We start from the raw sequence: 15,611 nt of genomic DNA on the forward strand, positions 1-15,611 counted from the left end.
CATGATTGTACTTTTTTGATCAAACATTTACAGGACACCTTTTTGTTTGTTTGTTTAAATTTATTTTTTTGAGACAGAGTCTCACTCCACTCTGTTGCCCCAGCTAGAGTGCAATGGCCTCATCATAGCTCACTGCAACTTCAAACTCTTGGGCTCAAGTGATCCTCCTGCCTCAGCTTCCTGAGTAGCTGGGACTACAGGAGTGTGCCACCACATCTGGCTAATTTTTCTATTTTTAGTAGAGATGGAGCCTCGCTCTTCCTGAGGCTGGTCTCGAATTCCTGACCTCAACTGATCCTCCCGCCTCGGCCTCCCAGAGTGCTAGGATTACAGGTGTGAGCCACCATGCCCAGCCTACAGAATACCTTTTAAGGTGGAGTAAAAATAACCAATGGCTATTTATTATGTGCTAGATATCACATATCTAGTTTAATCCTCAAAACAACATTATGAGGTAGGTACTATTATCTTTATTTTAGAAATTGGGTAACTGGGATATAGTGAATTAAGTAACATGCTCCAGTTAAACATTACCAGTATCTGAGAAGGTCATTCAGCCACTAAGCAAGGTTAAAGGAAGCCTGTAAGACCTCAAAACCAACAACCTGAATAACTGTGCTATATTTTCTCAATGTCCCTGGCTCACTTTTCTCGTGTAATTCTATATTTATCCCACAGTTATGAGTTTCAAATGAGATAAAATACCGAGCAGGGTTTTATAACCTATGAAGCATATTGCAAAATGGCATGTATGATTTTTAAATGTATAATTAAAATAGTTTATTTGTAATAATGGATAGCAGCATGAATACATAATGTACATATTTCACAATCACAAAGTTCTGGTATTTTTAAAAACTTTTAATTGAAATACAACATATATGCTTGAAAAGTTCACAAAGCTTAAGCATGCAGCTTGATTAAATTTTTTTTTTCTTTGAGAGATGTCTCCCTATATTGCCCAGGCTGGGACTATAGGTACACGCCACTGCTCCCAGCCTCTACAAAAGTAAAAATTACATTTAAAAAAAAGTAGCCATTATACATATCAAAATATAAAACATTACCAGTATCTCAGAAGTCTTCCTCTGGCAAATGGCATATGCTTTTGAGTTAAAGACCAGGATTCGAAAGCTGACACTTGCACTTTCTCTTGTGTGACTTTGGCAAGTTATTTAACCTCACTGAGTCTCGGTTGAGCCATCTGTAAAGTGGGGATAATAGTATCTTTTACAACTGTCGCATTAAAGGAGGTCCTATAATGTAAAACGTCTATCACAGTGCCTGAATATAGTTGGCCTGCAATAAACGGTAATTATTATCAGGCAAATGCAATAGGCGGTCATCAACTCCCACTTCCTGCTCTTCTTTCACTCATTTTTGAAAGTTACTCTCTTTCCTATTCCTTTTCGCCTTCTTTCTCGCCCCGCCTACTGCCGTAAATGGCATATAAGAGCTGTCGTGAAATGCTCCTCCCCGCCCTCCATGTGGCGAAAACGCAGTCACGCTTGACGGCGCGAGGTGGCTCAGCCGCAAGATGGCGGCGCTGGCGGAGGAGCAGACGGAGGTGGCGGTCAAGCTAGAGCCTGAGGGACCGCCGACTCTGATACCTCCGCAGGCGGGGGACGGCGCGGGCGAGGGTAGCGGCAGCACTACCAACAACGGCCCCAACGGCGGCGGCGGGAACGTTGCGGCGGCGTCGTCGGCTAGCGGGGATGGCGGGACCCCCAAGCCCGCGGTGGCTGTCTCCGCCGCTGCCCCGGCGGGGGCGGCCCCGGTGCCTGCTGCTGCTCCGGAGGCCGGCGCTTCCCACGACCGACAGACTCTGCTGGCCGTGTTGCAGTTCCTACGGCAAAGCAACCTCCGCGAGGCCGAAGAGGCGTTGCGCCGTGAGGCCCGGCTGCTGGAGGAGGCAGTGGCGGGCTCCGGAGCCCCGGGAGAGGTGGACACCGCCGGGGCTGAGGCGGCTTGCGCGCTTCTCAGCCGGGTCACAGCCTCCGCCCCCGGCCCTGCGGCCCCCGACCCTCCGGGCGCCGGCGCTTCGGGGGCTACGGCCATCTCGGGCTCAGCCTCAGGTCCTGCGGCTCCGGGGAAAGGTGAGCCGCGGGGTCCTGCGGAGACAGGGCCGGCATGAAGGGGAGTGAGCCGGTAAGGCAGGGGCTGGCAGGCCTGCACCTCTGCGGGCTTGTTTTGAATTTCCTGGGCCCGCCTCTAGGGCCACATGCCCGCCCCTTTCTCTGGTGCGCCGGCTGCGCAGTCAAACCCCCTTCTGAGCTGTCAGTTCCAGCTAGAGGCTGAGGAGAGCTGTTGAGCAGAGGGATGTATAGAGAAGTGAGCGCAGAGAGGCAGGGACCTTGAGGCTTCTGGTCTCTTTCCTCTCATTTGGGCTTTGGAGCCTTGGGCAGGTCCGCATTAACACTGACAGTATTTGTACCGTTTATATTGGCATGCTTTAAGGACTTTAAATTATATATCTTAATTCTCACAGTTCTACTGTGAGATAGACATTACCTCTATGTAGAGGTGAGAAAACAGACTTCTTGAGAAAGGCCAAGGGACTTGCTTTGGACTGTACAGCAAGGGAGTGATGGAACATACTGTAGCCAGTATTTCTCAAAATATGGGCTAAGTACCTACCAGTGTCAAGTCTTTTGGAGGATGCAGATTCCCGGGCATCACTTCAAACTTAGTGAATCAGATCCTCTAGAGGTGGAGTCTGGGAATCTGCATTTTTGATAAGTGTTTCTAAGGGGTATTGCCATATTGCAAAGTTCGAGAACCCATGTGTTTAGGAACAGGCATTGGACAGACCATTTTTTCTTTGCCACATTTACTTGTGACATGCTGATTAAGTAATTTTTCCTAAGGTTGAAGTTGAGTTTTTTCTATCTATTGAATGGGTTATGATGAGGCTGTTATGATATATATATATGTAAAATGACTGGTACTGATAAATTTATGCTTCTGTATCTGTCCCTGACACCTGAACCTCCCCCCACCTTCTCCTAGCAACTGTTGTCACAAAGTCCATGCAGTAAAACTCAAACACAACATAAGGTCTCAAAGGTGGTCTTGAGCCAAACAATAGATGTTTATTGAATTAAATTATCCAGTGCAGACCCTCTAGCTAGGTTAATCTGTATGAGGCCTAATCTTTGCAGCATTGCCAGAAGTCAAGTATGAATACATAGTGTTATAATCCATAAATAGAAATGTGTGAAAATATGAGAGGAATCTTTTCTGAATACTGAATTTTGTGAAGGAACTAAAAGATGAATTATATTATTGGTTATATTGCTATCATCTCTTCAGAAATTTGACGTATTTATTATTATTTTTATTGTTTTGAGACAGGATCGTGCTCTTTCGCCCAGCCTAAAGTGCAGTGATGTCATTGTAACTCACTGCAACCTCAAATTCCTGGGCTCAAGCGATCCTCCTGCCTCAGCCTCATGTGTAGCTGGGACTACAGGTGTGCACCACCATGCCTGGCTAATTTTTCTATTTTTGGTAGAGATGGGCTTTCACTCTTGCTCAGGCTGGTCTCCAACTCCTGACCTCAAGCAGTCCTCCCACCTCAGCCTCCCAAAGTGCTAGGATTATAGGGGTGAGCCACTGTGCCTGGCCTATTATTATTATTATTTTTTATTGGGCAGTCCCCTGAACCAGAATGGGTTCAGAGAGACTCTCAACTTGACCTCTTTTTAGATCATAACTGAAAAACCAGGAAGGAGGAAAAGAGGCCATCAGAGTAATCAAAAAAATGGTGGTTATGGAAATTGCTTTACGCATATAATTATCTTTTGGAGATATAAATAAGGCATAGTCCTCACCACCCTTAAAATGCTTACATTTTATAAGGAATAATAGATGTACACATATGAAGGTAACACAGGATAGGATATGTTACAGAAATGTTACAAAGTACGTGGGTAGCTCAGAGAGGTGGGTATGTTTGTTACTCCAGGGCACGGCTTGGTGGTAGTTTGTGCCACTTGCACTGTGCCTTGAGAGAAGATTAATAGTTGTTTGATTTATACATAATATCTTTTATACAATTTGTCTAAATAAGGTAGTTCCAGGAAAAATATTGAATCTTTTTATTATTGATTTGGAAATTTTATTTTCTTTCTTTCCCTTTCCTTTCCTCTCCTCTCCTCCCTCATTTCTTAGAGACAGGGTCTCACTCTGTTGCCCGGGCTGGCATGCTGTGGCGTGATCATAACTCACTGTAGCCTCAAACTGCTGGGCTCAGGCAATCCTCCTCCCTCAGCCTCCCGAGTAGCTGGGGTTACAGGCATGCATCACAACGCCTGGCTAATCTTTTTATTTTGTAAAGATGGGTGTCTTGCTATGTTGCACAGGCTGGTCTTGAACTCCTAGCCTCAAGCGATCTTTCCACCCTGGTCTCCCAAAGTGCTGGAGTTACAAGCATGAGCCACTGTGTGCCTGGCCTGAAACTTTTGTTTTAAGATGACCTGCTAAAGAGGTTTTGGCCTGGGTGACTTAAACAAGTGAAAAATCTCCTTAAAAGATTATGTGACTGTGTTGGGGAAGACAGGTTGATAGGAAAGGGACAAACATCTAAGAAATAGCTCATTTCTGGGCTTTAGCCAAACAGCCATAATCACATGATATGTATCAGCTCATTTTCTTAGAAGTTGTTTTATGTTTTTAAACAGCTGGAAGCGTAGTTGTGGAAGACCAGCCAGATGTCAGTGCCGTGTTGTCGGCCTACAACCAACAAGGAGATCCCACAATGTATGAAGAATACTATAGTGGACTGAAACACTTCATTGAATGTTCCCTGGACTGCCATCGGGCAGAGTTATCTCAACTCTTTTATCCTCTGTTTGTACACATGTACTTGGAGCTAGTCTACAATCAACATGAAAATGAAGCAAAATCATTCTTCGAGAAGTATGTGAACTTTTACATATGTTATGCATACATTGTGTGTGTGTGTGTGTGTGTGTGTGTGTGTACACACATCTCTAACCACACGAATGTAAGATTACAACTTAAAAAGTACTTTATGAAGGAGAGGTACCTAAAGCTATGAGAACTTCAGATGAGGGGTTTAATCTAGTAGTTGGAGAAGTTAGGGAAGGGTCTCAGAGGAAGTGATGCTTGAGGTAAGATCTGAAGATTGCGAAGAAGTTAACCCAGTGAAGATGGTAAAGCATGTGTAAAAGCTCTGTGGCAGGAGGGATCGTGGTAGGTACAAAAGCTGAAAGAAGGCTAGTATAGCTGGAGCAGAGAATGGGATGGGGCTGGGGGTGTGGTACACAGTGAAGCTGGGAATTGGTTATAGACTTAGAACAACGGGCAGGTTCTTGGCCTATGTTGAGGGTCTTTGTTTATCCTAAGAGCATTAGGGAGTGGTAATGGGTAGGATTAGATTTGCTTGAGAGTCACTGAAAACTCAAACAATGGTGGCATAAATAAAAGTTTATTTTTGTAATAGGAAGAGCAATAGGAAGCTGTGTTGGGAGTAGATTAGACTGAGAGTGACTGAAAACCCGAACAACAGAGGCTTAAATACAATAAAGTTTTCTCATAAAGGTAGGAAGTTCAGGACTGGCATGGTGGGTCCTTGATTATCAGGGCCTCAAGCTCCCTCAGTCTTGCAATTCCCACCATGTGGCACAAGATGGGCTGCTTGTGGCACAAGCAGTAACATCAGCATTCTAGTCAGCAGGGAGGGCACACATCCTTCCTTTTATATCTTATCAGTCAGTGGCCACACCTAGCTACAAAAGAGGTAGGAAATGTGGTCTTTACCTAAGTGTCTATGTGCCCAGCTAGTATTCAGATGTTCTATTTTGGAGGAAGACAAGAAAAATGGATATGAGAGGATGGTGAGGTATCTCTGCTACAGAGTCATTAAAAGACCATGTCAGTATTAGATATGCATTTTGAAAGGACCTTTATGCAGTGGGGGAAACAGATGGTGGGAGGATAGAATGCCTGTAAGTTGACCAAATTGGAAGTTATTGCAGTGGTTCTCAACTGAGGGGGATATTGCTCCTTCTCTTAGGCCATTTGAAAATGTGTGGAGGTGTTTTTGGTTGTCATAATAACTGGGGGGAGGAGCAGGGACACTAAATGTTCTACTATGTGTAGATAGTCCTACTTAGCAAAGAATTATCCTACTAAAAATGCCAGTAGTACCCTTGATGAGAAACACTGGACTAGGTTGTGGTAGAGTTCACTTACCACAGAAGGTAGACAGATTCATGACACACTGGATGGATTGGATATGGAGGTGAGGGAGATGGAGGTATCATTGATATCCCCAGGTTTCTGGCCCCTCCAGCTGGATAGGGATGCCCTTCACTGATACAGAAAACCCTGGAAGAGGACTTGGTTTGTCAAGTCATAGAATCATCTTGAATTTCGATTTGAATATGCCTTTGACTCATTTAAGAGATGTCAAGTTGATAGGAGGATGACATATAAGAGCTCAGAGGAGACATAGGGACTGGAGCCATAGATTGAAGTTGTATGCGATATCGATGGATATGGATGTGCTTGACTAGGGGAGAGTATGAAATAAATTGGTAAGAGGGCTAGGCCAGAGGAGCTACAACATTTAATGGCCAAGCAAAAAAGATATAAAAGGAGAGGCCAGAGAAATAGGAAGAAAACCAGGAGAGTGTTCAGTTATAGAAGCCAAGGAAAAGGAGTGTTTAAGAAGGAGAAGGCAGAGCTTAACAGTGTGAATGAGAGCTCTTTAATAGAAGCAATAGAGCCTGAAACCAAGACTTACCAGATAATAGGTAGTAGTAACAGGGGAACAGTAGAACTTAGCACTCCTGGCTTCTATACCGTCATATTAATTCATTATACTAGGATGCCTATTAGAAGGTATATAAAGCAAAATGTTTTGTAGCTTAGTGGTTTTGAGGAAAAAAAAATTAAGAAAGGCTGTTGATGACAGAACTTCTTCTCGAGAAGCTAATTTCTCTCATAAGTACTGTCATCAAAAAACTTGTTGCTCTTCTAGTCTCATGGCATTAGCCTTCTCCCCACATGGGAAGCTGGAATATCATAGAGGATTCTCTGTCTCCCTATTATGGACAGTCTCGGCTTTTGCCAGGACATGCTCAGATGAGGTAGTGGGCAGTGACTGATGTAAACACCAGGAGGCTGAGATTTCTCATTCCACTCAAATCTTGTCAGAAACCCTTAGTTCATGTGTTGCTAAGTCAATGGGGTAACACAAGTAACAGTTTAGAAATTTATTGGCTATACTGGAACCCTGATATCTTTTGTTATTGTTTTCTAAATGTTTTTACATTGATTGCTGCTCTTAGTGAGTGCCAAATATATGTTCTTTAATTTTACTTTCTTGGGAAAATTTTAAGATTTGTGGAAGCAAAAGTACATTTAAATTTACTAATTATCACCAAGGCTGAAGGCTTTCTTTCATTGCTTTTGGTAATAGTGAGTAAATGGAAGTACTCATTGTTTGCTATCAATATTTGTTTGTTCTTTAGTGATAGTATTAATAAATTTGTTACTATTTAATAACTATGTCTGGTGTTAAGAATATAGGAAATAATTTTAAGTGGTGGGTTTTAAGAGAATGTCATGTATTGATTATTGTTGAGAGGCAGAGTGATAGATACCTTGAGTTCATGATACTGTTTTCTACTTTTATATGTTTGAAATTTTCTATAATAAAAAGTTTTAAAAAGTGGGTTTTGAGAAAACATAATATCTAGTAAAGCAAGGGTTCTAACATTTTCAAATGTGTACCAGTTTATTTTGAATGGTGGCATTTATTTAAAATTCTAATATATTTAAAATGGTGATATTTATGTAAAATCCTCTTAAAATATGATACATTTCATTAGAGAATTTAGTTGGCTATTTATAAGAGGAATTCAGAAATTGAATTATAATCATCTTGAAATGAATTACTTCTGATCCGACAGCTTACTTAGTTCAGGATTATTGAGGGTACTACATTGAAAATATTCTGGGATGGTTTATAAATATATGGGGGTGAGGCAGATCCCTTAATGATTACATTGAAAAATGACTTTTTAAAATCACTGAAACAGGTTCCATGGAGATCAGGAATGTTATTACCAGGATGACCTACGAGTATTATCTAGTCTTACCAAAAAGGAACACATGAAAGGGAATGAGACCATGTTGGATTTTCGAACAAGTAAATTTGTTCTGCGTATTTCCCGTGACTCGTACCAACTCTTGAAGAGGCATCTTCAGGAGAAACAGAACAATCAGATATGGAACATAGTTCAGGAGCACCTCTACATTGACATCTTTGATGGGATGCCGCGTAGTAAGCAGCAGATAGATGCGATGGTGGGAAGTTTGGCAGGAGAGGCTAAACGAGAGGCAAACAAATCAAAGGTATGGGAATGAACCTAAGAACTATATAATGCAGATTATGAAAAACTGTAGCATTTCCATCTACATAGTTTACACATTTTTCTTGTAGCTAGCTTGGAAATAATTTTACACTGTATGTAAAATTTCATGTTCTAAGGATGATGTATATATGTGAGAATTTGTGAATGGTTGCATTTAACAGAACCCTGACTGCAGTGACTGCAACAAGGAGTTTTTTCCACATAAAATGAATCACAGAGGAAGGCCTTCCAGGGGTGGCAATGAGGGCTCCACAGTGCCATCAAGGTCCCTGGCTCCTTCGAGTTTCTGGACCAAACATTTTTAAAATGTGGCTTTCTACTTTGTACTCACAAATTTTAGCATTGCAGCTGCATTCCAGGAAGGAAGAAGGGGGAGGACAAAAGGCATATATCCCTACTGAGTCTCTCCCTTTTTATCAGAAAAACAATGTTTTTTCTAAAACCGTACCCAGTATATTTTTGTGTACATGTGTTGGCCAGCATTATATTATATGGCCATTCCTAGCTGCAACAGAGTCTGGGAACAGAAATGATTTAACCGAGCACATTGCTGCTCCAGTAAAATCTGTTAGTAAGGAAAAAAGGGGAGGATGGCTGTTGGGTAGACAAGTACAGAACCCTGCTTCAGGGTATAAATTACTATATTGTAATTGTGATTCATCCTATCAAGATATGAAAAGGGTATATTAATGAACAAAAAATTAATTTAAAAAATGTTGGCTTTTTTGACTTGTAGGTATTTTTTGGTTTATTAAAAGAACCAGAAATTGAGGTACCTTTGGATGACGAGGATGAAGAAGGAGAAAATGAAGAAGGAAAACCTAAAAAGAAGAAGCCTAAAAAAGACAGTATTGGATCCAAAAGCAAAAAACAGGATCCCAATGCTCCACCTCAAAACAGGTGAGGGGAAAAAACCTCAAGAACTTGTGTGGAGGTGTAAGACAATATGTTATAGAGGGCTAAAGTTTGTTAATATTCAAAGGGTAATTTCTAGTCTGTTTTTCTTTTACAGAATCCCTCTTCCTGAGTTAAAAGATTCAGATAAGTTGGATAAAATAATGAATATGAAAGAAACGACCAAACGAGTACGCCTTGGGCCAGACTGCTTACCCTCCATTTGTTTCTATACATTCCTCAATGCTTACCAGGTTGGTAAAATAATCGGACAATTTCTGCCTGAAAAGTTGTGTGAAACAGTGATTTATCATTAAGAGAAGCTTAAATGTGTTAACCAAAATGGAGTTTTGTTATTTAAACTCTTGATACAATTCAAAGACAGCAGTTAAGAAAAGAGAATTGGATACTACATGGGATAGATAGGAGGCAAGGTTTAAAAGATCTTTAGCAACTTGAAGTTACCAGAATCTTGCTTATACTTGACTCTCATTTCCCTGATCAGACTTCTGCTGGCTTTTGAGGAGGAGGAAACTGGTTCATCTCTGTTGAACTTGGTTTAAATACTTATATAAACTTAATATTTTAAATGAAGAATTCTGTGTCTTTATATTCCTTATAATAGACTGCTGAGAATATATTTAGTAAAGGGCAAAAATGATTAACATTTGCTTCCTATCATGCACTACAAATATGGAGAGCAAAAATGGGGTAAGTGATGATATGTTCTCCAAGTAAGTGCTTTTAGGCAAATGGGTTTTACACAAGAATAAAATCTCAAATGATCTTTTATATGAGAAAAATAGCCATCATTATGTATTCTCTAAGATGTGATTGTAATTCCCCCCACCTCCCAAAACAGTATTGTTTAGTCTAAAACTTTTTTTTTTTTATTGGCAGGGTCTCACTGCAGTGGATGTCACTGATGATTCTAGTCTGATTGCTGGAGGTTTTGCAGATTCAACTGTCAGAGTGTGGTCTGTGACACCCAAAAAGCTTCGGAGTGTCAAACAGGCATCAGGTAACTGAGATGACCTCTCAGGATGTAAACCTGAATCTTTATTCCATGGAATATACACAGGAGGTTATGATCTTTGCAGAAATTCACTTCATGTCACTTTAATCAGGATGCTACTATTTTCAACAGTGAAAAGAGAACTGGAGTGGCAGTCAGGAGACTGGGGTAGCTGAGTAGCTGTATGCACTCTAGCAAATTATTATCTGTCCTGAACCTCAGTTTCCTCTGCTATACACTGGGATGATACCACCTAACTTAGAGGAATTAGCACAGTGGTTGGTATACAGTAAGCAATGTTTAAATGTTAGTTCCTCTCAACTGTGGTATGATTGCCTAAAATGTTTTCATAAATGTACTTTAAAAAAATCAATATTTCTGGACCATTTTAGATCTTAGCCTCATAGACAAAGAATCAGATGACGTCTTAGAAAGAATCATGGATGAGAAAACAGCAAGTGAGTTGAAGATTTTGTATGGTCACAGTGGGCCTGTCTATGGAGCCAGCTTCAGTCCAGATAGGTAAAATACAAACTAAAAATTAAATAAATAAAAATTAAATATTGCTGTGTTATATTTAGAGATTATAAAAGTTAACTACTGGAAACATTATGCAAATCCTGGGAAAATTGTATTAGAAAAATCTCATGGTCACATATTATTCATTATCTTTTAGGATCTTGCCATTTGCAAATTCACCCTGGGGTACTGGTGTATAAGGTAGCAATTTAACGTATACCCAAATTTATAGAATCAAGATGCATAGCTTTATGGTTTACTGGTTTTAAAAATTAGCTTCAGTTTTGTTTTAACCCTAATAGGGGTTGAATTGCTTCTTTGGGTCCCTGCATTGTGTTTTGTGGCTACTTCATCAAATTTAAGACAAATTCCTGATATTTAATGGTATATTAGCTATCAATTGAGCATTTATCTTTCTATAACCAAAAGAACTAAGAGGATATTAAAAAGGAAATTTGAAATTGCTGGTTTAGGTTTTGCTTCCCTTATAGCCATATGATTCCAGTGTCACCCTATGTGTATAGGTTATTTGCCTATTTTCATGATCTCTAATGTTCTGTAGAAATGGAGGGGAGAGTATTTTGTATTCATAATACTATCTGTATGTTACTTGGATAGATAATAGCTTTCAATCCATCCAGATTTTCATCTTTATGAAACTTTGAGAATGAGGTTTTTTGTTGTTTGATAGGGTTTAGCCAGATGATACATTTTTACTTGAGAGAAACTTGATTTCAGTGAAAACTATAATACTTTTTAAGTATTCAGCTTTTGTGTTAATCCCTGAAAAAGAGTATTACTGGTATGTCTGTAGTGTTTTTTTTTCCCCAAAGACATTTTTTAAATTCTTATACAACTGACACAGGATAGGAAAATAGCATCTCCATTATAGAGTCAAAAATTGTTGAGTTTTAAGTGACATATTACATTTCTTAACATTTTCTCAGTTGACCTTATTTGACCATACTTTGTCATTACCCCTGGTTATTTTTTACTTTTCTTAAAAGAACTGTGATTTTCTTCCTAATAGACTATAAGTTTTTTGTTTTTTTTTTAAATAATCTTACCTCATTCAGTAGGTACTCAGTATATAGAGTATCAACATACGGAGCTAACATTAGCTCAGTTATTTTCAGCTCTTGGTATCTACTGTGAATTCCACGTATGAATTAAAAGTGAGATGTAGCATGTTAGCTAATTTAATATATTCAGATGTACAGAAAAACACGGCAGGTAACTAAATTATTCTGGGAATCAAATGTATTACTTTCTTTTCTCAGGAACTATCTGCTTTCATCTTCAGAGGATGGAACTGTTAGATTGTGGAGCCTTCAAACATTTACTTGTTTGGTGGGATATAAAGGACACAACTATCCAGTATGGGACACACAATTTTCTCCATATGGATATTATTTTGTGTCAGGGGGCCATGACCGAGTAGCTCGGTAAGAACACTGTGATCTTATGACTGGGTCCATTCAATGAACAGAATGGTTTCAATCAAACTTGTTTCCACTTACATTATTCAGTATCAGCTTTTTGAGAACACCAGCATTTACAGCTCCTTATTTGAAAATGAATTTGGGACGAGAGTATTTATCTGCAATTATGTAGATTCCTGCTTTTCTTTAAGTTAGTTTATTAACATTCCTCCTACCCTCTGCCCCCATCAGATGCTTAACTTTATCTTCAGTTACCACTGTGAGCACCTTTGTTTCTGTCATCTCCTTAAATGTTTAGGATGAGGAGCTCAGGTTGGAAACTATGTGGTGGCCAAAACCAGGGGAAGATACTTTTCTGTGGTTTAGACTAGGAGTAAGGAAGGAAGAGGAGAGAACAGATGTATACAGAGAAATTAAAGAATTACAGAACTTAAAGAAAAATTTAAAAAAATTAGCTGGGTATGGTGGTATACACCTGTATTCCTAGATACTCAGGAGGATGGCTTGAGACCAGGAGTTCAAGCCTGCAGTGAGTGATGATCATACCGCTGCCCTCCAGCCTGGGTGACAGACCAAGACCATTTCTCTCAAAAAAATTGTAGTAGATCAACTTTTTACTAAGAATGTTATCAATTCTCAGTCATTCTGTCTTCTTTCCCCAATTAACTAGTGAGGGGGACCCATTTGGAACAAACATTTCACATGGATGTTTCTGTATTTATTTTGGATAGATTTTTGGCATTTCATAGTTAACTACTAATTGTCATCCTTTGTTTTCAATAACTTTTTAAAGACTCTGGGCTACAGACCACTATCAACCTTTAAGGATATTTGCTGGCCATCTTGCTGATGTGAATTGTACCAGATTCCATCCAAATTCTAATTATGTTGCTACGGGCTCTGCAGACAGAACTGTGCGGCTCTGGGATGTCTTGAATGGTAACTGTGTAAGGATCTTCACTGGACACAAGGTATTTACACTTTTATTATTCTAGCACACAAGGTTGCTGTCAAGATAAAGATATTTTTTAAACCAGTGACACATTTTAAAGATACCATTCATACCACTAAACTTTAAAATTTTTTCTTATTTTCTTAGATATACTTAACTCTACTTTAATCCTTCTCATGCACTTGTTTCCTAGGGACCAATTCATTCCTTGACATTTTCTCCCAATGGGAGATTCCTGGCTACAGGAGCAACAGATGGCAGAGTACTCCTTTGGGATATTGGACATGGTCTGATGGTTGGAGAATTAAAAGGCCACACTGATACAGTCTGTTCACTTAGGTTTAGTAGAGATGGTGAAATTTTGGCATCAGGTAAATGACTATTAATGGCTTTGTGGTAAAGGGTAAATGGTATGTTAAAAGGAAACACTGAGTGTTGGCAATTGCAAAACTAAGTCCTGCTGTTACAGGTTTTGCTTCTCTTTAGCTATATGATTCCAGACTGTTATCCTATGTATATATTGGACTTCTAAGGTTTAAAGCACTGCTTGAAATGAATGTTCTTTTAGAAGTAATAGTTGGTCAAGTTTAGATTTTTCAACAAAAATATATAGTAAATAAAGTACACTGGATAAAATGTCAGAATCTAAATGTGATGGGTGGCCCGGGTACAGTAGCTCATGCTTGGAATCCCAGTGCTTTCGGAGGCTGAGGCAGGAAGATTGCTTGAGCCCAGAGTCTGAGGCTGCAATGAGCTATGATTGTGCCACTGCACTCCAGCCTGGGCAACAGAGACCTTGTCTCAGAAAAAAATAAATAAATAAAAAATGTAGATGTGATGGATGCAACTAATGGTTTCCACTGATTTCCCATTAGGTTCAATGGATAATACAGTTCGGTTATGGGATGCTATCAAAGCATTTGAAGATTTAGAGACTGATGACTTTACTACAGCCACTGGGCATATAAATTTACCTGAGAATTCACAGGAGTTATTGTTGGGAACGTATATGACCAAATCAACACCAGTTGTACACCTCCATTTTACTCGAAGAAACCTGGTTCTAGCCGCAGGAGCTTATAGTCCGCAATAAACCATCGGTATTAAAGACCTTCTGGAAGCTACTGTTTGAAAAAGGGAGACTAAAAGCAAATACCTCAGTGATTAATATTTAAGCTACAAAGAATGTTTTTATCTATGTAGATCTGGAAGTATGCTGCTTGGAAAATCTGAACTGGACAGTTCCACATTTCTATAGCAACCACATTTAACTAATTTCCGTTAGTTGAATAAGAGGTATTATGTTTGTGGAGGGGACATTTATGGTGCTTTGGATTGTGTGGAAACTATGCATTTTCTGTTCAAATGCTATTTTAATTTATTATGTTTAGAAAAAAAGTCGATTTCAATAATTCATCCTGCTTCAAGATTCAAATCAAGAAATATAATTAATACTGCGTCTTGAATTTTAGCTGAAGAATTCAATAAGCCTGTATGTTTCCACTATAAAAATGTAGTTACTATATGGCACTCAAGTACTATGTTAAATGAGCTACTAACATTTTTTTCTTGGCCCATGATTAGTGGAATGTACATAACTAAGTAGGGTGAACTACAATTCCATTTTTAGGTCTAGATGAAGTACAACCATCCACTGACATCTGAATTTCTATCTGTTGAGATTTGAGTGCACCCAAACACTCTATAAACCAGGTGAAGAAATTTAGCTTCCATGTTCTACTTCAGCTAAAACAGCTACATACAACCTAGTACACTTGAAGTCGGATAGACATTTCAGTTGCTTACCTCCAGTACTGAGCCTTGCTTTGGGAAACTAAAAGATTTAGACCAAGTCACTGCCAGTTTTTGCCTTTGTTGCATTTTGTACAGTTTTTATATTTTTGATATCTTGTAAATAAAAACAACCAGCTTTTCCAGGTTCATAATTTATTGTACAAATTGAGTATCACATGATGAGGTGACATTAGCTTCTCCAGGCATGGGAACTTAACAGATGAGATACAGTTTAGAATCCTATAAACAAAGCGAAAACAGTTTAAAAACAAATGTGTTCAACACTACTTTTAAGACATTCAAGAATTACTACAATAGGACTATCCATGAACCCCTTGAAATTGGATGCAAATTCATCAGATTCTCAAAGGAATCAGTAACACCAAAAAAATTAAGGTGTCTCTCAGCTTAATACATTTTAACCTAATACTCCACCTTTAACAAAAGAGCTGCCAACAATTTAGTATGATCCTAAAGGCATACTATAGGAAAAGTCTAGTATATAAAGTAACATTTTAAGTAGCAGAAAATATGTAAGTATCTGTTATTTGAGACAATTTCTCCATTTTTCTAATGGGATACTACCA

At 39.3% G+C, this 15,611-nt stretch overlaps 1 protein-coding gene across 2 annotated transcripts; it reads left to right on the plus strand.

The window, feature by feature from the left end:
• The first annotated feature begins 1,508 nt into the window (after positions 1-1,508).
• On the plus strand, positions 1,509-15,176 carry TAF5 (TAF5 RNA polymerase II, TATA box binding protein (TBP)-associated factor, 100kDa). 2 transcript variants are annotated; one of them, XM_012661655.1, is made up of 11 exons: positions 1,509-2,096; positions 4,683-4,920; positions 8,073-8,388; positions 9,145-9,308; positions 9,421-9,556; positions 10,203-10,323; positions 10,710-10,839; positions 12,117-12,281; positions 13,072-13,249; positions 13,424-13,601; positions 14,106-15,176. In XM_012661655.1, the coding sequence occupies exons 1-11, from the start codon at positions 1,538-1,540 to the stop codon at positions 14,321-14,323; spliced, it is 2,403 nt and encodes an 800-aa protein (XP_012517109.1). In that variant the 5' UTR covers positions 1,509-1,537; the 3' UTR covers positions 14,324-15,176. The 2 variants fall into 2 exon arrangements, with proteins under 2 accessions (XP_012517109.1, XP_012517110.1); XM_012661656.1 differs by lacking the exon at positions 12,117-12,281 and having other exon boundaries at positions 1,526-2,096.
• Positions 15,177-15,611: the final 435 nt, after the last annotated feature.

This window comes from Propithecus coquereli, unplaced genomic scaffold (assembly GCF_000956105.1).
Source record: "Propithecus coquereli isolate 6110/MARCELLA unplaced genomic scaffold, Pcoq_1.0 Scaffold73, whole genome shotgun sequence".
Classification (NCBI taxonomy): Eukaryota; Metazoa; Chordata; class Mammalia; order Primates; family Indriidae; genus Propithecus; species Propithecus coquereli.

Excerpts from the sequence above, each read along its gene's own strand:
- TAF5 (XM_012661655.1), top strand. The coding sequence starts at position 1,538 with ATGGCGGCGCTGGCGGAGGAGCAGACGGAGGTGGCGGTCAAGCTAGAG. Across the intron at positions 2,097-4,682 it reads TCCTGCGGCTCCGGGGAAAG|CTGGAAGCGTAGTTGTGGAA; the intron begins GTGAGCCGCGGG and ends GTTTTTAAACAG. Across the intron at positions 12,282-13,071 it reads GGCCATGACCGAGTAGCTCG|ACTCTGGGCTACAGACCACT; the intron begins GTAAGAACACTG and ends AACTTTTTAAAG.